General features: G+C 43.9%; 1 protein-coding gene across 1 annotated transcript; it reads left to right on the top strand.

Moving 5' to 3' along the window:
- Positions 1 to 20,867: 20,867 nt before the first annotated feature.
- Positions 20,868 to 24,009, top strand: LOC118515239 (ATP-binding cassette sub-family G member 1-like). Its single transcript, XM_036061923.1, has 7 exons — positions 20,868 to 21,061; positions 21,138 to 21,261; positions 21,326 to 21,900; positions 21,982 to 22,187; positions 22,816 to 22,984; positions 23,103 to 23,203; positions 23,290 to 24,009. Exons 1-7 carry the CDS (start codon positions 20,944 to 20,946, stop codon positions 23,785 to 23,787), a joined length of 1,791 nt encoding a protein of 596 aa, XP_035917816.1. The 5' UTR covers positions 20,868 to 20,943; the 3' UTR covers positions 23,788 to 24,009.
- The last annotated feature ends 1,487 nt before the right edge of the window (positions 24,010 to 25,496 follow it).

Below are 25,496 nucleotides of genomic sequence, written 5' to 3'. Positions count from 1 at the left end.
ACCATCCCAAGAATTGGTTTGAAAACAGTCTCGTACAGTTACTGTTAACTAAACAACCGTAAAACCCCGTCTGCACAGACACGCAACTCGATCTCATTTATACTTCTTCTCCATTTGTTACACACACACATACCGACAAAGGACGAACAGCTTTTTCCTCAAGGCACTACCGCACCACCGTAGGACCCACCTCTTTCCTTTACATCTTTCGTGCATGTCTGATTTTAGTCCCATCGTTTGCCCGTTTGCCGTTTGCCTGAAGGAGTCAAATTAACAATTGCTCTTTTTACGACTTTTCATTACGTAAGAAAAAGTTCGCCTTACCCACCAACCGCCAGATAAGCTCATTCGAGCTGGTCGGTTTGCAGCATACACACACACACACATACGAGAACAGCAAGATACACATTCTTCTGCTAAGTCATTGGAAGGCAGTAAACTCACGCCACATACACGTTCACAGAGTTTTATCTGCAGGCGTACAAAATTCTTCCTACTACCGGCGTATTGCGACGCAAACACGATGTTTGTCACACGCTGTGTGCAAACGAAACACCAGGCGCCTCCATTTGCCTGGCACGGAGCACCATGCGTCTCCATTTGCTCGTCACAGTGCACCATGGGTCTCCATTTGCGACCTAGCGGCTTGATACTGCTGCTGCTGCTGCTGCTACTGCTTCCGAGAGTTGATAAAGATTGGCTGACCTGAGAAAATAAAGTTACGTCCACCTTCGGCCCACCGTATTATTTTCTTCCTTAATGTGATAAAATAATCCTCCAATGATGCTTGTGACAGATGCTGTTTCCAATTCATACCGGTTTATTCTTTTCTTCTTCTTGATGGTATTAAAGCTTTCAAGATTAAAGCTACAAATGCCGCACCCGATCTCTGTAGCATGAAAATTTAAATCCCCAGTCAAAGATGTGATAAATTAGCAATAATTAAAACAGACACCGAAGTGCAGCTTTAATAAATCGATGAATAAACTGATTCGCACTTCGAGTACTAATTATCATAATGATGAGCGGAAGCGGGGCAAACAAAAAACTCTTTAGCGTTGCATCTAATTACGACAATGCTTGACTGCATTTGCATAATCCCCGCCCAGTTCTTCCCAGCGCACGCTTCATTTGCATTCGAAAAATTGAATCATACGGTTTAAACACTTCGCTTCGTACTTCTTAGGAAATTTATAAATGTAAGTATTCAGTTCAAGCCATCAATGTGACACTTCACAATAGGTCAAACAGATTTAATTCCTAATGTTTAACATGCATATTGATGTATTGATTCTAAAGAACATTTCTTCTGATACTTAAAACAATTTCAAAGAATAATAATAATTCTATCATTCCTCACAGCCTAGAAGCAAAAACAAGGCGCAACAATCCAACCAGCACACACCCTAAAAGGTACAACAACCTGCTGCCATCATGCAGCAGCAAAATAAACTAGGCTCGACATTTAGTTCACCGGCGACCAGCGACCCTAACGACAACACGAACAAAAGACCTTAACTGGCGGGCAATGGCTGCGAACAACGGCTGGTGAAGGAAAGTTAGTCCTTTACCCTGTTCTTTATTTTGTTTATGACTTTTTCAATCTCCCCTTCTCGCATAAAGTAAAGCTTGAACGGACAACATTCCGCCAACTGCTCATGCCTGGCTAAAGCCACCACAGCATAAAGCGAAAAAAGCAGCCGATCCGAGAAGCGGAGTTCCTAGTCAATGCGATGGCTAACTAAAGGGAACAAAAACTGTCTGCAGAGGAAATACAGTCGGAAAAGTCGCCTCACTGGCTCGGCAAACTGTCATAGAAGAAGTAAGGCAAGAAAAAAAAGGACAACATTAGACACATACACATTACGCTTTGTATTCAACTGTTTCACGCTGTCACCCAAAGAGACGCTCGTTCACAAAGTCGATCTTAATTCCAATTTTCCGGCCCCTTGTCAGTCAAGAGCGGCCGAAACAAAGCAACAGCAAAAAAAAAAAACCCTCAACCAGTCCCTTATCTCGCAACCGTCGAACATACGGCCCACCTTTTATTTAGCGTTCGACAATGTTTCACGTTTAGCTTTCACCATCATCCCAACCAAACCGGCGGCCAATGACCGGGAAACCAATCGAATTGCCGGCGCTCAAGAAATAATGGACTGGGAAAACAGCGGACACGCACGCACCCGCCCAACGTACCCCATTTCCACGGTCCATTATCGTTCATCGGTTCGCTTTATTTCCAGCACAAATCCTAGAACCGTTAAGGGCCAAAACAAGCAGCACCGAACCATTAGATATAGCTTTTTGTTAGTCCGCACTCGCTCAGGGTCACCGCGCCCCGTTGTCACGCGTAGTAGCGTCAGATTTTGTCCACACCCTCCAAGCTCCAAGGTTATCGGAAGTGTTTCTGATGCGAGAATAAAAGCATTCCATACATCAAAATTGTAATATGATAAATGCTTCCTATTGTGCTCTCAGGCTTCTTTGTGGAAAAGGAGACTTTCCAGACTCCAATAACAACACACACACACACACACAAGCGCATCACCATGGAACGGTGGCCATGAAAGGTCAGTCGTCTGATGCTGCTGCTGCGAAAAGGGAAACGCCAAAATGGCACCAAACTTCCGCTACGGCCACCAGAATCAGAAAGCGGTGAATTATGAGCTGAACAAGCTTGAGCCAACAACAAAAAAAAACGGTGAACGACAATAATGAAGAGGAATTTCGCCTCAAGCATGGTAATGTGATTTAAGATTTTTTGATAACTTTCGAAACTGTTAGCCATCAAGGGTGCCGGCGCGGTTGCCGGTGACCGGCAATGAATCATTTGTATTCTGGTCAGTCAAGTGGCATAATTTGTCGGATTGTTTTCATTCGATTATTGATGGCACGGAAGCAGCTTCTCCAGCAGAGAGTGGATAAATCGCTGACAATGACAGTGCTTTGACAACGGAAATTGTTTGTCGGAAAAGATGCGCGTGCGAAATGCCACGTCAGTTGACTGTGAAGGTTGTATTTATTTTAGCTTCAAAAAACATCACTTTTCAGATTTTGCTCGATGCAGTATTTGTGTATTTTCTTTAGAAAGACGCATATATCTTTACAAAACCACTGAATGATTTTTCACCATATGCTTGAAATTTTGACTTAAGCAAACTACACAGAATACTTCACCGTCCTATATTATCCCAGTTCGCAAGGCAAATAACATAAAAAACCACTTCTCTCATGCGCAAAACACGCCGTGTTCGATGAGTTCGATAATCCACCGAAAAGGGCCTCCAAAAATCATTGACCCTAGACGTGTTTCGCAATTTAAACAGCATATTTATGAGCAGCCTGCCAACGCTGATCCAATACTACCACGAAAAAAAAGAAGCTTCACATTATCGTTGCGGACCGCTGCATCTCACCGAACCTGCTGGAATGCCAATTGTGAACCATCAAAAACTTTGTGGAATTATTTTTTCCGCCTTCGGGAGATGGCATGATCTCTATCGAAACGTAGGAGTGAAATGGTAGAGCATGAAACAACATTCCCAACGAACGGAGGAAGAGGATAAAAAACAAATTGGTATCCTTTTGGCCGAGGCGACAATTCCGGGAAGGCTTAAGCCGTTTCGTTGCTTGTCTAATTTATGCTGGCGTAGGCAGCTGTCAGAATGGAACCGAAACCGAATGGAATCGATGGACATTACTATTTCATATTTCTTTCCCCCTTTTTCCACGCCACGTTCTCTCGACACCTTCTCGACGACGTATTCCATTTTCTCGCCGTTGGTCGTCGGATCCCACCGGACCCGGAATATTCCGCGTGCCTGCGTGGCAAAGCGAGAAATATTCAACCAATTCCGCACAAATCTGGCCCAAAGGAAATATTTTATCAATACCAATTTCGAGACGGGGGAAGCTGTCTTGCAATAAGAAGCAGCGGGAAAGCAAAAACTGAAGCTACCAAGAGAGCGTGAGAGAGAGAGAGAGAGAGAGAGAGAGAGAGAGAGAAGGTACCCAGCAACACCAACAACAACAGACAGGCAAGCTACCATCCCAATACCCAAAACGAGCCCGACCATTTCTTTTCCGTCATTTCCCAGTGGGAAATCAGACCCGCCAGCCAAGACGGCATCGCCCACGGCTAGCAGCGTCTGCTGATTGCGATCGATATCGGATATATTGGAAAAATCGGCAAAACTGTAATAAAAGTCCAATCGGATTGTTAATCAAACCGCTTCAACCGTCCCGACCGAACAGCAAACGCCCTAACCCATCGTCCTTACCGGATGCCGCCATTTTAATCGCCAGCGATTGGAAGGATTGGAAAGTCAAGAAAAACGGCATACGATCTTCCTGGAACCAACTGGACGGGAATTGGACGAAATCTCGGCACCCCGTTAATTGGTATCGAGTCACAATCGAATTATTTCCCGGTCCGTTTTTATTTCCCAGCCCGGGCACAACGACCGGATCGATAGCCATCGAGCAACCCCAGCCAGTCTAATGGGGCGGCTACCATGGGCATGGCTCCTAATCATCATTGCCGTGGGCTACAGCATGCTACGAACTTTTGCTACCCATTAGTGAGATTATTTCGATCCACCAGCGTTCTATAAAAAGCGTTGAAAATATGAAACCAACTTGGCAAACTTTCAAACATTTGCGTCCAACGAACCGTAGCGAATGCCGCCATATTTGGACTTACGGTACGGTTTCGCACTGTAGCAGGGTGAGATCGATGCTGGAAGATAAATTTTTAATCCCAACACCAGGGGAGCGTATCGGAACGGGTCCACCGAGACAGAGACAGAGATAGTCCTACCAAAACTGTAGCAAGTTTCCCTCGCCAGAACCCGAACGTTGCCCCCGGATGTTTGATGCAGCACAGACCGACCGGCCAATTACACCAACAGAAAGGGATGAGATACTAAAAATAATCATGGAAATTATAATGGAAATAGTTATGATAGCAGTTGAATCCCACACCTCCGGATACGATCCTTCGTTTCAGGATTGTGCGTCTGGCAGGGAAAACCTCGGACGAGAACCTTTCCGTTCACCAGGGGATTTAGCCCCAAAAAAGCTTGGTTGTGAGTGTCAGTGTGTGGTTGTGCATTAGCACAAAGATGTTCTGATGTTGCTAATGATTTATGATAAAACAAAGCCAAAAGCAAGTAAAAGACAACTAAAGATGCAAACGAAATCATCGACCGGTGATCGAGGGTTCAGAGCGCCAGGATAGAAAGAGTTTTGCTAGAGGAGGAATGGGTTGAAATTTACCCTTATATTTATGAAAGCGGAGTATCCGGTTCGGTTTGTCCATTTCGAGTAGTCCTACATACGGTTGTATTAAAGGGGGAAAAAAGTTGCACACTCCAGCAACAAAAGCAAAGCGGTGCTGCGGTTATAGGGGTAACTCCCGGAGCAAATCACGACGCTCGAGAACACACTCGACTACTTCCGGAAAAGCACAAAGGTTGGTGCGTTTTCTTGTGTCGTTTCTTATCCTTCCATGGCTGCCCTTGCCGAGAAACCGAGTGCCATTCTCATCCCCATGGTCCTTCCGTAATACTTAATCTCCTTCTCCCACCCGGGCTCCCCTCAGTTCTCCACCCCGCCAACCAGGAACACTACAAGCTATTCATAGTTTGATTTGCCCCGGCTGGCACAACATGGTCGGAAGCTAAATATTTATTCACGCATTTTGTTTGAATCTGTTTTTCGCTTCGTTTCGCTCGTTCACTTTCACAGCCGTCCGGGTATTGTATTGGAAACGTGGCGCAGGGTAACATAAACATCAGCCGAAGCCTACGCCTCCGTGCACACAGACACACACGAACGCCGGAACTCATATATGGAACGGTTGAAGCTACAAGCATGCATGCGAATATCGCAGATAGCAGCATTTATATTCATGCTTTTTCGAGAACATGCTCGTAAATTTGGAGCAAAGCAACAAAAGAAAAAACCCCCCTCGACATTATACCGAAGCGGGAAGGGAAAAAGTTCTTGTTCAAGAATAAAACAACATTACCATCTCGGTCCGCTTTCTCTTGAGCCTTCCTTCGCTGCAGGGGGACGGGAGCGAGATGGCAGACCTCCCGCTAGACTAAGAAAACGGAGTACAATTTTTGGGGAGCTTTCCCGGGACACGGTAATGTCGTAAAAAGATTCAGCAACAGCCCCACCGGTGGAATTAGGCGCAACTGAGGGATTTTGATGACAAAGCTCCACGGCACATAAAACGCAATAAACGTCATCTGGGTCCGCCATCAACAGACAGATTTTCGGCCTATATACAGCAAAGCACATTAATTGATAATAAATCATCAGGAAAAACGAACGGAGTAAGCATTGTGCGTTTAATTTCATTGTGAAGAGAAATTTAGCTCACTGAGGCGTAAAAGGGGAATCTATTATCTTGTCACATATCGTTGAACAGTTGGGAGCTTTAAGTGATAAAAGAAGGCTGATGATTTTACAATAAATTTTGTGAAAAAATAACTCAAAATTCGTACAAGCCACTAAACTCATGAACCACCAGCTGTAGCATGTTTTGTGGGCAATTTTCAAAACTAAGGGAAACAATTTATGCGACGTTATCGTTTTGTCTCACATTCATCGACCTTGTACTAGCGTCGTTACGCTTCACACGTCCGCCACAAAAATTGATACACCCCCGATAGTGAAAAGTCACGAAAAAAGCCCATTTTCCGTTTATGGAAATTTCACCACAGATAAAACCGTTAAGCCGCCACGCATTTCACGATACCCACACGCGTTCACTTGTTCCTGTCGAAACGATCATCATCAACGCGTCTCTCCGGTCTCGTTCGGTTTTATTCGCCCGGCACACACACACCCCACCAGCGGCACATTACATTGCTTGCTAGCCTAAATTTGGCTCCAACTTTCTAGTTTTATTTTATTTCCACCATTGGCCTGTCAGCCAGCCAGCGAGCGCTTGAATTCATGCGTTCTAATCGAGACGAGAGCCATTTCGAGATGACAGGGGCACGACCCAGGACCACTCCGACACGCCCTAATGGAGGAAAAGTGCCACCATAATCACTATTAAATGTAAAATAAAAAAAAGGGACTCAACGTTACGCCCACCCCGCACCACACTTCCGGATTTTCCCATCGTGAGCGGCAATCGTAAACATGCAAAGCATCAGAAAACGACGACAACTGGCAACGATAAGAGAATCCTTCGTCAACAATCCCTCGCGCGGTTCCCTTTCGCAATCCTGGTTCCATTATCGTCGTCTATGAAACTTTCGGCACTAGAGCAGACACGACTTGGCCCGCGAGTAGCATGCATGAATATTTTTTCCTAACCATCACGAAAATAAAAACGCAGAAAGACACTAAAGGTACAGGAGAAAGTAAAAAGTTTACCACGGAGGAAAGTAAAAAGGAACAACAAAATCTCGCACATCAAACACACGCTAAAAAGTGGCTCAACATATGAATTGGGGGAAGCGAAATTCACTGCAGCGTGCCTTCAGCTAACAGAATCAACAGAATCCGGGAAACCGGAGCGGCAGTAAAAGCCAGGCGGAGCCAAGCGAGAACGATAAATTTGCGATCTCATGCACTAAATCATGCGAAGGCTTGCAGGCACTAGCTGGCTGAAGGATTGTTACGAGGGCTACGGAAACATTGTTTTATTACACTTGCAGAAAAATATTTAGTGTGCATTGATGGTTATTTTACAATACTACCGAACTGCAGCAAATGAGAGGATACAATTATTATAAAATATTGCTGTAGTACAATAACAGGATAAAGAACACCCCTGATGAATATATAAGACCTCAATGTTATTCTATCTATTAAATGACATTAAAATAAAAATGAAGCAAAATTCTAAAGCGTCAAGCGATAAAAAAACACAGCTACAAGCAAGTCCCAGCTACGGCAATTATCATTATAAATTATAAATTTTGCACGCAGTTACCTCGCAAAACGTGTGCCAACATAAAACATGCCGAGACCGTTTATGTACCCCGGCAAGCAAACGCTGTCGACGGGTCGATAACAATTTTTCGTGTCGCACTGTATCCGCTATGCAGGCACACTGAGGCACACGCTTACTTGCGCCACCCCGTCAAAAAACATGGGCTTTACGCTGATACGCACGCCAGCCAACTGAGACACGCACGGCTTCTTGTAAGCTTCGGGGCTACACGGTGCGTCAAGCGTACGCGCACCACCATTCCAAGCGTAGACAAACGTGAGCTTCGTACCGTGCCCGAACCGTAGTACCACCTTGCTCCAGCGTCTGCTCAAATAAAAAGCTGTGAAGAAAAAAATAAAGGCTAAAACATCGCTTGCGTGGCCATGCGGTGGCCCCAGATGGAAATTCGTGATATCTCGTTGGCAAGCTGACGTGTTAAGTTGAGCAAGGACACCCGAACGAAGCAAGGACCCCACCACCACTGGCAGGAAGTGAAAGTTGCGTTAGCTCTCCACCCCTAACCCAACCACGGCGTGGTCTGCACGGAAGAGCAGCGAACCAGCGTACTATATGAATTTTCTAAAGCCATACCATCGTCGACGATGTCGGCTCAAACCGAAAATATGATAATACCCACAAATGGTACACACGCCGGATGGGTTGATTTCTTCTTCGCCTGCGTTTTTCTTTTTCGCTTTTTCGCTCCAAACCCACCCAACTGTTTTCCCATTGTTCGATTTGTTTGAATATACTGTACTCCATCAGCACGCCCCGCTCTAAAGTTTCCCTCGGAGCTGATTGATGCGATTGACTTCGCATCGACTTCGGGCACCGGCTGGATGGATGAAGCTGCCCGGGCGGAACATTTTGTGCGGTATGATTTGTTTTCCAATAACCGATTGAATTGCATAAAATATTCGTTTCGTTCTCATCTATCAATACCCCCCGTCCTGGGACTGGCGAATAAACAAACGGAGAGTCGCGAATGACAACAGGAATAACAAAGCGAACAAAGGTACAGTTGATCGATACACTTCGATGCCTCCGGTGACGATTGATAACTAAGAGAAATAAATCACAACAAGCCAAAAAGTCAACGAGAAGTGTCACTAGGAAATTCGCAACACTGACGAGTGTGTGATAAATCTAATTGAATTGTTTTACAAACATGTCACAAAAGGAGACCAAGAAGATTTTCCTTAATATTCTGCTGAATTCTGTTATTTATTTGAAGTTAAAAAATATTAAACGAAGTTCTGTAATCTCAGATCACTCTTAACTATCCCTTAACTATACCTTACTCACTGTAAAACATTAACACTACACTTACATTTTGCTTAAATTAAAAGCTGCTTAACGCACGTAGCCCTACTCAATCCTCTTTCAACTTAAACTCTCGTTCGTGAGAATGCTTTTGATGAAAGTGCCGAGCTTTAATCTCGTCTTCTCCATCTGGCTGCTATACTCACGCACTTCCCCCAACAAGGAACATGCCACACGCATGCACGTACGTACCGAGAAGCAAACATCGATTCGACCTACCAACCTTGTGGAGGAAAAATCTACCAAAGGCTCATACCGTCACGATTTGCGACCCGTCAATCTTGTTTGCCCCATTATTGGGAGGCGAAGAAGCGAAATGCGTCGATCGGTGTCGGGAGCATCCACAGAACACCTAGGGAGGAACAAAATGTCTACCCCATGCGTAGCAACGAAACCTCTGCGTTTCGAGCACCCTTCGGACCGAACCCGTGTGCGTAATGTCCCAGTGCGTTGGGAAATGTCCTGATTAAATTTCGTGACCGCTTTCTCAATATAAATTTGCACCGAACCCCAAAAAATGAATTGGCTCTCGTAAACCTACGCACAGTGGGCTTGTTGTGGACAAGAAAAAATCTTTAAAACGAATTTGAACTTGCTTTAATATTATTGTTATTTCTTTTTTCTTCAATTCTAAGGCAAACATAACATACTTATAATACAACACTTGAAAACAGGTTAAAAAATTAATAAAACCAGTGTGCTACACAGAGAAAGTTAAGTTATTAATTAGCTCGAGCAGCACAACTATCAAACGAAAATATTGTAAGGATAATAATGATATTACAAAATAAAGATCATTGTACTCGCTTTTTGCCGCACTCTTGAGCCTATAGTGTTCTGTTTGTATATTCCCACCAGGGGTGGGTTCGTGTGTAAAAGCATTCCTTAGGTCCCACAGATTGCGATGGTTTGCCAGCCGATGGAGCCGCCCGTTGAGGTTTTCCTACGCACCAGGTATCGAATGGTAGCCACGTTCATTTGTTCGTTACAAGCCTGTTACTGGATATCCAGCGAAAAAAACAGGGAAGAAACGCGTTTGTGCCCTCGCCCAAATAGCAGACAAGCAATCACGCATCGTCACGTTCGACCCGGTCAAAGAACCTGCCAGGCAAGGAACCCAAAGACCCAACGTCACTATCGACGCCTGCATCGGAGAACTTTCACTGTTTAGATTGGGAGCAAATCGTACGATATGGTTGACTTATCCCGACACGTACGAAAGGCTTCCGATGAACACACTAGTTCTCTCTCCCCATCCCCGAACAAGACCGCTGAACGATGGCAAATGTCTCAACCACGCAACAAATCACTATGTACCCCTACTCTGTCAGGGAAAGAGGCGCGACGCACCCCACCAACGCACAGCTTGCGTATCGACCCGAATGGTAGTACTAATCTGCAGGAAGCACCATAATTTTGTGGTGCCTCGCCCAATCAGGCCCTGCCGGCATCAAGGACGGTGGGGCGGCATCAAGTAGACAGTGTCGTGTTTGGTAGAAAATCGTTATTTAGCATTACGCATTCGCTCTAAGCCGTCCAAAAACGTGTATCCGTAAATGTTCGAACAAACAAACCATCTCCGGTAGTCGGCTTTAGGATAAAGGTACACCTGAATTCAACTACGACGGCGACGCTGGCGCTGGCGAAACTTATCGACGAACAAAAAGAAACACACACACGGCACAGCGAAGCAGAGACGACACGGCAGCGCTGGCTACGAGAGGCTACATTTTTGTGTCCCACTACAGAAACGCCAGGCAGAAGCGTTCCATTTCGTAGTAGCACGGCGCCATGGGATGAAATTGTAGTGAAAGGTAGGAGATTACTCACGAGAGTTCCGTACGTCAACATTGGTGTCTAGCGCTAAGCTTTGCTTGGAAGAATTTGTTTTCGACTTTGACAAGCTCGACGACACAAGGGACAGATTAATGCGTTAGAAGAAAGTTATACAGGAGGTATACTGGCGATTGAGATGCTTACCTTCTGATGGTTTCCAGTTAGACGATTTCTATAGCGGTTAATGTAATGCCTTTGATTTAAATTTATAGCATTCATGGAATATAGGATTTTTAATGTAATTTCACATTTTACAATAACGTAAATTTATTTTTATTATATAACTATATTGTTGCTAAAGATAGTAAAATAAAATATTTTTTGCGCTGTTCCTAGGTCCAGACCCTTACGGCAGTAAGCTTGGATCTTCACTATGGCGGACGTTAACATACAAATATATAAGTGTTCTGCCTTTTCGAGGCTGCAATGTCCAGTTGAACCTCCATCTTTGCCACAGAAATATTGGAAATGGTTCTTGGGTCGTAGTTAAGATCCTTCGATTTATGACGCCCCAACTGTTAAAAATCTATTATTTTTTTTGCCAATGCTATCAACCTCCTTTTTCTGATTAATTTTCTCATGCACAACAATGGTTAACCATTGAATAACCATCTTATATAGGTTATTCTTCGCCTTTTAAACGAATGTTCTAATTTTTCTCACCTATTAGACGGTTTTGTCTTTCTCTAGAAGGCGAAAAATGATGTGCGATTATAAACAGTCTTCAAGTTGAGTATGTTTCTAACATCTTCATTCAGGGTAAAGACTTATCCAAATCTTAAATACTTGAATTGAGTTTTAATTAATCTTGAATTGAGCTTTGACTGATATAATCATAGACGGTATATTTCATTGATAATGCTATTATAGTTTCTACGGTCCCATGATCCAAAAGACCATTGCTGGTTAGGAGAATCAGTAGGACACAAGGTCAACAAATCAAAATTAAAATTAAATATTTTTTAATGCATACATTACACAACACCTCACCAGAGCTAGCAATGATTATGTTTCCCCTTGATTGCACCAATAGAATAAACTGCTATTGGCTTCAATTTCCCGAGTCGTAATAGTTTTTCGATGTGTTTACACTTCTTTCCCCGAAAACCAAACAATCCACGATGATTGAATTGGTCGACGGATGCTTCCAAATTTGCATGCGTTTGCCAAGCACCCTCCCATCGTCGACGGGAAGCCACATTTTCATATTGGCCCATCGGTTTCTTTCGTGCAGCTGAATACCATTTGATGAATTGGCCACTCAATTGCTGACTTCGTGAAAACTAATTTATTTTCGATGCTTTCCCCTTCGTACGACCGGTTGCCCTCGAACCATGCACACCATCCATTCATAAACACGCGGCATGGTACTGTTTGTGCTGGGAAAACTTTTTCGTTCGTGCGAATCTACTACGTACCGGCAGTCGGTACACTCGTTTGGACACGCAAACACAAAACACGTGTGCCGCAAACTGCCATGTGCAACATGATACTCGTGAGTCAAAACCGTAACGAAAGTGCATCTCCACTCCGTGTTTGTGTGCGCGATGAATGAAGTACAGTGAACGTCATACCCCTGGAACGCTGTATAGGCAGTTTTGTTTGGTTTTGCTTGGGCCGGGCGAGCGGTGGATCTTCTTGTCAAAAAGTGCGCACTGACCCATAAATTACGTCAACATTAAGTCAACGATGCGCTGGGTAGAACGGTGCTTTTAAGGGCAGAACCTCCCCATGCCGACTGCCTGCACGATGTTATTATGCAGATTAATGTTATCGATATTTAATTATGCTGCTTTACGATGGCCACACTTCACTTTGGTGCGGGCAAATGGAAGCACTTTTGTGCAAGAGGATGTTTTATTATGGACAGCACTAAACCGATCCCCAATTGCTTCCGGTCGGCTGATGCAGCGGCCATAAATCCTTAAAGCAGAATGAAACGGCGTAAAGCAGGGTAATGCATCGTGTGATGCGATAGAGCCGGCCCTGGCGTGCGATTGTGTTGTTTTGATGTAGTTGATGTTTTAACACATCCGGAAGGCCAAATGAAAGGCAGCAGAGAGAGCCAACACATAATTTATAGATATAATACATAATAAATATTCAAATTATTGAACCAAGTAGAATAGAGTAAAAAACATTCAATAGTTGACAAAATATAAATTGTTCTATAAAATATTATGTGACTAAGTCAAATATCAATATAGTTTGAGAAGACCCGGATGTCAAATTGATAAAGGCACTCTGTCTATGAAGGCAATAGAAGCAATTATAAGAAGGGTCCAACCAAGAATCTTATCAATACTACCTCCAAGCTACGAGTAAATTAAAACAAGAAGATCAGAAATGGCAGGAAACGCCCTCCAAAGGCCGAGAGATTTATTATTCTAGTGTCAAACAAGAAGAAGAATTTCGAAATCATTCAATCAATTTAAATCATGACTTTCAATCGTAATTTGAATGTTTCAGCTGTATAAAGATTCTGTTCTAGATTGAGGGAAACATATGCAGCCAGATCTGGACTCTGAGCACTTTCTTGACCTCTTTCAAAATGCATAGTCATTCTTTTAATCGGCGTTTAATGCTCTAGTGCAATTCTATGATAATTCTATATCCAGACTGCTATGAGAGACGCATCAACGTCATCACTCCATCTAAACTTGAGTCTACCAGAACTGCTTTCTCCGCGTGGTCAATATCTAGAGGTCTTTACAAGCTAGGTAGTTTGATACCATCCTCGTGACAGGACTAGCCAGTCGGAGCCTGTTGATTCGAGTATACAATGGTGAGTTCATTACACAGCTCGCAGAACTCGTCATTGTAGCGACTTCTTCATTTTTCTTTCACACATACAGGGCCTAAGATTATTCTGATGATTCAGCTTACTCATATTTATAATATAGACTAGATTGAGAGATCATTCAAGATTTTCTCCACAATATCCGAAAACTCAATTCGTTCAAATAAGCCCAAATTTATTGATTAGAGCTTTTGCTGCTAAAAACCCATCTGCCCCATACCTTGCGAACCAATGTAATCCATAAGGCAAAAAGTGATAACCTGAACCTGGGAAAGGAATGTTAGGTTCACCAAAAATAGCAAAAGCGGCAAACTTATTCCAAAAATGCTGTGCCGGCCGTGGCCCAAAAATGGTTGAAATAATTCCAATCTTGGCGCGGCTTTCTCACACCCACCCCAGTGGGGTGAGGGGAGGGTTCACTAACCATTAATTCTTTATCGTCGGCCGAAAAACGTGCCATCCCGTACGTGGAATTTTTCAACCACGAATGCATAATCGATAAGCCGGAAAGGACCGCTCGATCACGGAACGACCGTTTGTCCATATATTGGGGGGGGGGGGTGGACCCAGCTCCATATAAAAGATTACCGAACGAAATAGGAATATCGCTGAGCAGGCAATGCGAACAAAAAAAAACCTCTACAGAATTCTCGTCAAAAATTGGAGAAAAAGAGAGAGAGACAGACATCCCGGGAATTGGACGTGAGATGGGCCACATTTGGACAAATATTTGGCTAAGCACAAACACGATTTGCTGCTGCCCGGTGTTGTTATTCCGACGCAGCAGCACCATCACCAAGACCTTGGAGATATTTTGGTTCAATTAACAATTTACTCTTCGTCTCCCCTTTTTTTGTCGCTGGTCGCCCACACGTCGTCGGACGATGTTTGGTGAAGGGAGGATTTTCTGAAGAAGCAGAGCTGTGTTTCGTAGCTCGCGGAAATTTTCCCTACAAGACAAACTCACACGGCGGGCCATGATGGAGTGGTTGTCCAAATAAGGTACGAAAATAATCAGTTCCGAGAACAAGCGTAAGACTACCCCGCAGGACGCAAGCGAAAACATCACAGAAAAGGGCCATTGACACAGGAAGCTTTCCGTACTCTGTGGGAGAGAGGGGCAGATGTGGGGGGGAAACTGAGCGGTGGGTGGGAGTCCATATTTTCCAACCTCTTGCACCCATCGTCACTCGGCAAACTTACGGCAAAACATCACGAACCTGAACGAAGGACACAGCGAGCAGCGCAACGAGCAACAAAGAGGTAAATAATGCACCAACACACTGAAGCAAACGCTGTCGTCACACCGTCCCATTCGCGCATGTGTTCGTGAGAGCGTGCAATGTTGTGTCTCGGCGTGCGCGCACACAGCCACACACAGCCAAACACAGATGATGTCGACGTCGTCGTCGGCGAGAAATGTCAAAAATTTCCAGCTTGTTTTGTTTTGCTGGACAACAATTGAAATTCCAAAACTGCATTTCTGTACGCACCGGGACACATTTTTAAAACGCCGCTTCGGCAAATTGAATAACTTCCAGCACGAGATAATTGTTATTTATTACACCACTAACCTGATTTTGTACGTTGATTATTAGCTGCGCTGCAACATGATTTATGGCGAGCAGTAAACAAAATAAACTACCGACCACCGTCCTCCGGCACATCCCGGCGTGGCACCAGCGCTTTCTCTCGCCCGATCTTCCCATTTCGATTTCCTACACCTTCGACAACTGCACAAACTGAAACCTATTTGTATTTGGAGCAACTCTCCTTCGGGCAGACGGTAAAAGGCGTGTAGAACACAATCGTACACATTTGGAACACTTTGAACGAGTGGCACTAACTTGATAAGCAATCACGAATATCGCCTTCCAACACTCATCAGCATCACCAGTGCTTATCAGCTAGCAAAAAAACCCAACACAAAATACATAATTTCAGGAAAACATAAACATGTGTCAGCACTCACTCGCACTCGTCACAACACACACTTTCACAACGATTTTTGCTGACCTCGTCGTCAAAACCACCACCAACACCACCACCGTGCACACACTTGTTGTTTGTGGGGACGATATTTTCTTTAAAAATTAACATCCTTTCAGGAAAACTGTACAAAACAGCAGGGGAATGATTGCAGACACTTTACCGAACGCACAACACCGGGAAATGCATCAGCAACAAATGCGAACCGGGAAAACACACTCGCGATACGAGGATCTTATTGGTGAATTTTCACATGTTGTTCCACTGATTTTTCACTTGCGAATGCCAAAAACGCGATTTCCTTATCGTATGACAACTTTACGTATGTGATTTCATGGGAAATCATGGATTTTTGCAGTATTTTTCCGGCATTGTGCGACGCGTCCACCAACGACGAACGATGAAATGGAACTAAACTTTAAAATGGTAGAGATGGACCGCGGTCTCTGTTCGGAACGATAGCTCCAACATCGGGAGCGGATCGGATTCGAACTCGCACTTCGAAAATGTCAAGCACAGTGAGCAAAAGCTGTCGAGAGGTCAAAATACAAACGGTAAAATTTGAGGGAAAATAGAATTGAATTTTTATTTAAATCTGCAACCAGTGTTATTTACATGAATATTGCGGATATACATAATTGTCCAAAATAAACAAAACAAAAGAAAGGTAAATGTAGCAAAAAAAAACTTAGATCTTCAAGATCCAACGCAACTGAGAATATTCGGGATATGCAAAACGGCTCAGATCCTCTATAGATCAGGGCTACGCATAACCTTCTTTTTTAATCATTTTTAATCCTTCATTTTAAAAATATCTGCTTCTCACATGACCTTGTGACGAATTTAATTATTCTACTTTATTATTTTAAGGCAATAAGGCGCTGCAACTGCTTCGCAGTCTTAGCCTGCTGCAGAAGTCCCCGTTACCGCTCACTGTCTAGCGCAATCATCTGCCAATCCAGTGTCCCACGCATCCGCTGTCCATATAGACAACCTACATAGACTTTCTGGGTTATGCCGTTCGGTACCATTCTTATGTATCGACCAGCTTACTAGACCAACAAGTACTCTAACCAAGTTCTTCTTGATAAAAACAAAAATACATGAAAAATAATCGAAAAGGCAGAGTACCGAATACAATAGAGGTATTTACATTTTCCTTTCACATTATCCTTGCAACTAGTCCCATCGATATATCCAAACGTTACTAGAGGTGATACGCATTGGACAAGGTCCCTAAGCAGAGGCTCTCTCCACAAAACACCATATATAAGATAGCTTGGACAAGACTTCTTGGACGTGGGATTTGAACGAGGTCGTCTGATTCTGACGTTCGTTTAATCTACACAGTGCACCGATGTATCCTTCATGGAGAGTCGTATCAGCCATGTGACGTACCAGAATTTATAGAAATAGCACTTAATAGACTTGTCCTCCAGTCCTTATAGAACTTACTTAAATTTCCGGATATCATCCTTTACAGCTTAAAATTGTATTGTATTCTTTACCAATATGATACCAAAACGTTCTTATCCAAAAGACATTAACCTTGAAAGGAAACAAAACAAACATGCTGGCTGTAACATGATCTCACCAACATACACTACGTAAATCACACTCCTAATCCCTAATGTTACCGTTCTGCCCGATGCCCAGGCAGGTGGCTTTGCCTGTGCTTTTCGGTGCTCGGTTCGAATATGCGAAACGGACGACGCTTTGACCGGCAGCATAAATTTCACCATCAAACTGACGAGAACCCAAGCGACTGAACCGGAATAGGAAATGTGTAAAAGTATTATCTTTTTATCGACTGTATTCATCTTGCAGACGATATTCGCGTTCAGCATCAACAAAGCTACCCGGTAGGATACCGATTTGAACTCGACACACGATTTTCACACTCGGACACTCAGCAAACGACGACACTTTCCTGCATTTCCCCCAGCCACTTCACACTCAACAACAATCTCCAGTGCTTTCCCGGTGCACATTCCAGCGAGCCCCCCCGGGGAGCGACAGAGAGAGAGAGAGAGTTTCACCCCGGACGATCGATGAAATGTGTGGTGCACCGAACGCACTGAATGCTGCACGATAAGCACCCCGGTACAACCCGGATTATTTTTCGAGAAACCGAAAGCAAGTTTCTTTATCTTTGGTGAAGAAAATGTAAATGTTGACTATTTAGCTATTTTTGGAACGCAACGACACCGATGCAACCATACAGCTCAAGAGCTGCCAAAGTCCAAGACAAGCACAAGGCTTTCGTGCAACTGACCGTTCCGGTGACCATTTGTTTGGACAGTCTGCCCGTCATGACAGCATTAGCAACTGTGGTGACTTGTTTGTTGATTTGTCTCTCCACAGCATCCGTGCATCCCCAGGATCACCGATACCGAGTGTCGAATCGAGCATGTACTTTACTTTTTTTGGCTCTTCCTCCCATTGACATAAGTTTTGCACTTGTTAAACAAAAACCACACTTATGTTGTACCCAGTCCAGGGCTTGGCATCTCTTTGCAGCATCGAACTCTACCATCTCTAGCACTGTTTGCTTACGGTAACCATTGCGCTGGTATCGGATGGAAGTATCACCATCGGCATGAGGTACGAGCACCAGCAAACATCGTTCCATCTTCCACGTGCTGGCCGGAAGACCGGCAGGTTCTACGGTGGCATAACTGAACATCACAACATGGTTCACTTGTGCATCGACCTAATTTTTTTTCCGTGTGTATGTCTTGCCACCATCTTTCCATCCCGTACAGCACGGGAACGAGTGGAGTATTTAATTCCGGTTTGCATTAATATTTGAAATGCATTTGCGCTTCAGATTGTGTGGCATCAGGCCAAAAGAAGCAATTTATGTTTACCGTGCTTGTGCTGGCAGCCGGGTAAATGATTGTTGTTGTTTTTTTTTTCTTGTGTGTGTGTGTGATTTAAAAATATGCCAAAGAAAGAACTGTTTGAATAACATGAAAGAGAATTGGGGAAGACAACTGATGAATAGAATGTGTAGCTAGTGGGCAATGGTATGCAGAAAAATTATGTTTGTTCAGTTCATCATAAGAGAGATGAAGCAGAAGAGAAAACATTAAAACTTGCGCCATCAACTGTGCTCGTTTGTTTCATATTCTTTGGGAATTCATAACTATGCTTCTGAGAAAGAGAGAGGTTGGCAATTGAATCATCGTCAAACTTCCACAGTACACTACCTCTTAAATCAAATGGATGATTTAAATATTCATTTGTTGAAGAGCATGCCCAATAGAAACTAGGTGAGAAAATAACTAGATACAAAAAATAATTAAAATATATAAGAAAAACCAAGGCTTGTTAGTAAGCCAGCCCGAGTCAGATTTTATCCCTTATAGGGTCTTATCGTAATAATATTTACGGGCGTTCATCATATCGATTCTGCTGATCGGAAGCGAGATTTTTCCGCGTTAGGGATCCCTGGCAAACTCGAGTCCGCTCACGTGGCCGCTTAGTCCGGGAACCGTCAAACCCACCTTGTAAACCCAGCAAAGCCTTGTAGTGCATATTGCTATTTTGAGCAATGAAAGTTCTAATAAATTCTATAAAACTGCTCTAATCTCGCTATAATGAGTGCTGATGTTGATAGCCAATTTTTTCCAGAAAGGCATCATTGTAGGGACAAGTGTGCTACGAATATTTAGAATAATTTTTGACACATTCACAACAACAGCAAATCTTTTAATTTAATTTGGGTTTGTTTCCATGCAAGGCTTAAAACGATTTTAATCTTTTAGTTTTTGGTTTTCCTTTCTTTAAATTTGAAGAAGTTCTTGATAGTCACCAGCCATACGGTAGGAACAGGTTTCAAATCCCATACAGACCGTCTCCTTGGAGCACAGTCCGATGGCAGAAGCGATAACGCCAGGATCGGGGTTCAAATCCCGTCCAGATCGCTTCACCATTCGCAGGGCTAACTACTTTGCTACGGCTAAAATCAAGTCACAGAAAGTCAGAAATGAGAGGCCGAGAAGAAGACAGACCGTCTCCATGCACGCAGGATTTGACTTCCCAGATACGGGTATAATCAAGGAAACAAAATCGAATAATGACAGTCCAAAACATCTCAACATTCGGGAGTTCAAGCATATCTCGTAGAAGCAAAACCTTCACACAACAAAAACCAGTAAATAATGAAACAATTTACATGAAGAGAATTGCACTAATTTGTGGCTAAGGCTCGATCAAACCTGAAGGACCATTGGCACCGAAGAGACACAGTGAAAGAGTTTGCGAGTATTAGGTACTGCTCGCTCTGGGTTGTCCTGTATCTAGCTTAAAAATTAAACAGTCCACATAACGACTACAAAAACAGTGTGAGTGTTCGAGTGTTCCTCAAAATCCACTGGGTCACTCATATTCTAATCGCCATACTCTCAAAATTCTCCCAAAATACCAACGGCAGACCGGTGGTATGATGGCGCCAATCTTTCACACGACATTAGACCAAAACCTCCCGAAGATTCAACGCCAAAGAAGAAGAATCCGCAGTGCATGTCCTTATCGCGCAAATGCCTTATTAATCCTTCAACATTTTAATCGCATTTGTACTATAACATGGCGAAATGATTTCACTGAAGCGACAACTGTAAAGAGTACAATACCAAAAAAAAAACGGAAAGAAGCCAATGTACACTACTACTCCACTTATTACCTCATTTGACCATCTGTTTCGGGACTTTCGGCAGATAATACCGATCGTAAATAAACAATGTTTTTAAAACAAAACAAAAAATGAGTCTCATGTACCATCCCGATAAGTGGGCATGCATGGGAACATTACATTTGAATTATGCAAAAATAGCTACCACGACTCACACACACACCGAATCGTGAGATGATCAGTCGTGAAGCTTATCAGGTTGATGTTGGGGTGCTTCATCGGCTTGCCAAAAATATGTTCACCCAAACTTTGCCAGTCATTGCTGAACGTCCGGTGGTGTAACAACGTTCAAGTAAGAGAGTTCGAGTAACAGGATACTTTTAGACTAAGTGTGGCAAAATGATGGTAGCAATTGGTGATCCGGATTCGATTCCGATGCAATCACTTGAAAGCACCAGCGCTCGTGAGTTTGACCTATCGTTTCGCAATGTTTCGTACTGTGTAAAGCATAAGCATGGTGAGTATTTTGAGAATGAGTAATACAAGCCTGGTCTATTGACCCACTGACTGCGCCATTTTTGTTTCGCCACTAGATCGTACACACTCCGTCATTCTGAAGAATCTCTCCGGGTCATTCCGTTCTGGACGACTCGTAGGCATAATGGGACCTTCCGGTGCGGGTAAATCAACCCTGCTGAACGTGCTGAGTGGATTCAAGTAACTATCGACCAGCAACTGTCCCGTTCGATTGCATAACTTTTGATTCTTCATCGATCAACAGAAAAAACAACGTCACCGGTCAGCTCATGGTCGACGGACAGCGACTCTCCGAGCGAAGAAGTCGAAAGGTCATCTCCTACACCCAGCAGGAGGTGTGTCTGTGGTCTGCCCTGACAGTGGAGGAGAGTATGCGCTATGCGGCCGAATTCAAACTATCGCCCACCATCGCGCCGGACCAGAAAAATGCACGTGTACGCGAGCTGCTACACGTGCTCGGTTTGACTTCCTGTGCCGATACGCTCAGCGGCAAAGTTTCCGGTGGTCAGGCGAAGCGACTATCGATCGGACTGGAGCTGCTATCTGATCCCAAAGTGATGCTGCTCGATGAGCCAACGAGCGGGCTGGACACGGTGGCCGCCTATCAGGTGCTGGCCCACGTTAAGCAGCTTGCCGCTCGGGGTCGCGTTATCGCCTGTGTCATTCATCAACCGAACTCCCAGCAGCTGCTACTGATCGATGATCTGTACGTGCTGGCGAAGGGCCGACGCATCTACAGCGGGCCAACGGGTGAAATGGTGACGCAATTCGCGCGCTTCGGACTCGAATGTCCGGTATCGCACAATCCGGCCGATTACGGTACCTCGGACAGGCTGCTCGCCGTAAGGGAAACGTACTGATTTGCACGTGTTCTCCTTTCTTGTCTCTCCCCGCACACAGCACTTGAAGTGGCCAGCCTTGATCAGGAAGATGAACGGTTGAAGCGATTAATAATGGAGGAAGAAAGGGATATTTTCGACTACAAGCCACCCCGCTTGATGGTGGAGAAAAGTGTTGATGGATCGTACCAACGGTACGCCTTATCCACACTGCAGCAGCTGGGTGTGTTGCTCAGGCGAACGGCTCGGTGTACGTTGCGAGATTCCGTAAGTAGAATTTTTATCAAGTGTGATCATGAGCTATTATGAAGCAAACTGGAACATATTTACTTCAAACAAGCACTAGAAACGTATTTCCTAGCCCGAAAGTCATGGTTTTTTGAGTGAAAAATTCCTTGAATTTTCCAACAAATCAATTCAACACATTTTACCAAGACAGGAAAATATGAATTCGCCTGTACTCACTCAAGTTCTCACGTTTATTATGCAACATTATACTGTTCAAAACCAACCCAAATGATATATTTTTGAGTGGAATGTGCAACCAAAGATATTTTAAATTATTGTGGGAATTGCCAAGAAATGACTTAGAAACTATAGACTACCGGAGGTCTTGTGGCAGGACCGTACTTCAATTTCGTCTGAACCGTTCACCGCTGCTAGGTTTGATTGTTCGGCTTAATCAAATAAATAATTCCAGTATTCAATTATGAGACCATTTTCTAGGTTTAATGGTTCCTTTTAAAAAAGGAACATATAAATATTTTCAAAGGGTTAAGGCATTGCCGCTAAGGTTCTGCTAAGCCCTCCAGGCATTTGACTTCGTCTACAAACGTTTTCCCTTATATTAACACCATAAACGAGCTCATTGTGCGGTAATGCTGTCTCATTCCAGTACCAATTTAAGGCGCGCATTCTCATAAACATTGCCATCGCGCTCATCACGAGCGTGGCGTTCTACAACACCGGCAACAACGCTGACCGCATCCTGGCCAACACCGCCGTACTGATCATTAATCTGTACGCCATCTTCTTCACGAGCATAGTTTCGGCGGTGCTGGTCTGTAAGTTTGCCGGCCCCAAATACCATTCCGTCCGACCGACCGAAATACATTACATCTTAATACCCGCATTTTCTTTTCCATCAACCATGGGCGCCATACGCCCGGCTGCCCCTTTCAGATCCCCGCGAGTCCGCTTGCTTTGTGCTGGAGAGCAAAAATAATTGGTACTCCCTGCGGGCGTACTACTTGGCTAAGATTGTGGTCGAACTTCCCACGCTGGTACTGGTAAACTTACACCCTCCAAAACCCGGTCCGAATTATGATGTCCGCTCTCTTTCTCTCTCTCTCTCTCTCTTTCGTCTCAGATCCTTTCATCGTCGGCGTTCTTCCTTATCGTGTACTACTTTACCGCGCAACCGTTCGAGTGGCTGCGGATCGGTACGTTCGCACTCGTTTGCCTCATGTTTGGTTGGATTTCGCAGATGCTCGGACTGCTGCTGGGCAGCATCATGTCGGTGCAGAACTCCGTCTTCGTGAGCATCCTGATAATGGTGCCGGCCTCACTGTTCTCCGGCTTCTTCGTACCGTTGCGCGACGCTAGCGTGCTGCTGAAGCCGCTGCTGTACGTGTCGTTCGTGCGGTACGCGTTCGAGGGGGCCGTCCACGCGATCTATGGGTTCGATCGAGCGGACCTCGAATGTCCGGAGGTGTTTTGTTATTTCCGTCAGTTGAAACGATTTCTGGAGTTTGTTTCGATGCCGGACCTGGCGTACGGGTACGATCTGCTTGCCCTGCTCGGTTGGATCGTGCTGCTGATGGGTGCGGTATACTTTAGTTTGCGAAGAAGAATCAAACAGGACTAACCAAACACGAGCTAGACGATAAGTTTGCGAAGAGCGGCCATCACAAGAAGAGAAGGGCAATAACGGGCATTGATGTAACAAAGGGTAGTTGTAGAAGTACAGGAGAATAAAACAAAATGTATGGATTCAAATCATCGGCAAAACTGTACGGGAAGCACTCGCTTTGGTATTAATAAATAAATACTCTTAAATTAACACTTTTTCAGCAGAGTTTTCCTTATTTTAAGTCATTATTACAATTGCTCTCATTTTCAATAGCTCTTCATCTGATATTTAATATACCGCATGAAGTTCAGATGCTCGTCATTGAATGTTAATCAAGTCAGGCTCAGCATAATAAACCTCAGTTGTTGTTATTGCGTGTGTGTCTGATTTCCACGAGTAGTCAAGTAAAGCAGAGAGAGAAAGAGAGAGAGAGAGAGAGAGAGAGAGAGAGAGTGAATTATTGGCCATTACAATATGCCCTTCAAACTTCGGATCGATTGCGAATGTTGTGAAAATAATGATAAACCCAAACACTGTGATCATTATCTGCTGTTCTGTAGAGAGAGATAGAGTGCGCGATACGGAATTGTATTCAACGAAAATGGGGAACATAAACCCGACATGTGGACCATCCAAAAAGGAACCATCAAGAACAAACCAATTGCCACTCCACTCCATTTCTGTTCGCTTTTGTTGAATGTAAATAATTACCATGTGAGCGATTCCTCCCTTCAGCCCTAATTAATAGTGGTATTTTTCGGTCGGGATGAAAATCATTGCTTCGGAGTAGAATAAAGCTGTGGAAATAAGCAGAATTCGCTTATCTTAGCTCGATTTTGTAGTCTGGGTCCTTATGGGAGCTCAATTGAATTTAATCGTAATTTAAATACAGAAGAGATAGTTTTTTCATTTGGCGATCTAAGTAAAGGAATTTTATTAATAGCCTCACAATTGTAACGAACAAGAAATATTGCACCAACCACCTCTGCATTTCACACATTCAAACTCAACGGCTAAAGAATGGCCCATTTGAAAACTCATCTCAACCCTCCCGAAAAAAAAGATGATTTTTTGGGCTATCGCGCTTATAAAACCCACCCCAAAACCCAAAAGGCGCGAACGCGCGATACGGTGTAATTTATTTGCTGTTTTAATTAAATTTATGTCTCACTTTAATTACACACGATCTGGCATAAATTATCTGGTACGTGCAGATAAGTCTCCGGGATGTCCGAAACCGGGCCCGGTTCGATGCACCGGAAACGGTCCGAGGGAAATCTATTAGCCGCTGTCTGTGGCGTTCGCTCGAGTATTGCAGAAATGCATTTTAACGGTTACAGTACGCTTCCGACTGTCCAGTCCGAGGAGGGAAAAACGGGAAAAGCATAATTTTCATCCACAGCTGAACGACTATAGCTACAGTTTTATGATCAAAAGAAAAACTTCGAAATGCGGAAAAGGCAATATAAAAACGACAACATAACAACTCTGCATCCTGTCCGGGAGGAAAAACTTATCTGATCGTGTTTTATATGCAAAATGGGAAGCAAAACAAGCGCGCAAAGGAGTTGGAGTTGGGAGAACTTTTATATAAACACAAATTGTTTCGAGAAGCAAAAGAAAATTGAATTCTTAAATGCCACGTTTGGAGTTGGTTTTTATGATAAATAAATAAAAGTCGTTAGAAATTATATGAAAATGAATAAAAGGTAAAAAAAAGTGAT

This window comes from Anopheles stephensi, unplaced genomic scaffold (genome assembly GCF_013141755.1).
Source record: "Anopheles stephensi strain Indian unplaced genomic scaffold, UCI_ANSTEP_V1.0 ucontig11, whole genome shotgun sequence".
Lineage (NCBI taxonomy): Eukaryota > Metazoa > Arthropoda > Insecta > Diptera > Culicidae > Anopheles > Anopheles stephensi.
Note: the sequence above shows the minus strand (reverse complement) of the source record. Positions and strands in the feature narration are given on the sequence as shown.

Bases quoted from the DNA above. Each gene is read 5' to 3' on its own strand.
- LOC118515239 (XM_036061923.1), top strand. From the start codon at position 20,944: ATGATGGTAGCAATTGGTGATCCGGATTCGATTCCGATGCAATCACTT. The intron at 21,062-21,137 runs GTGAGTATTTTG...TTTCGCCACTAG, and splicing joins CTGTGTAAAGCATAAGCATG to ATCGTACACACTCCGTCATT. The intron at 23,204-23,289 runs GTACTGGTAAAC...CTTTCGTCTCAG, and splicing joins TGGTCGAACTTCCCACGCTG to ATCCTTTCATCGTCGGCGTT.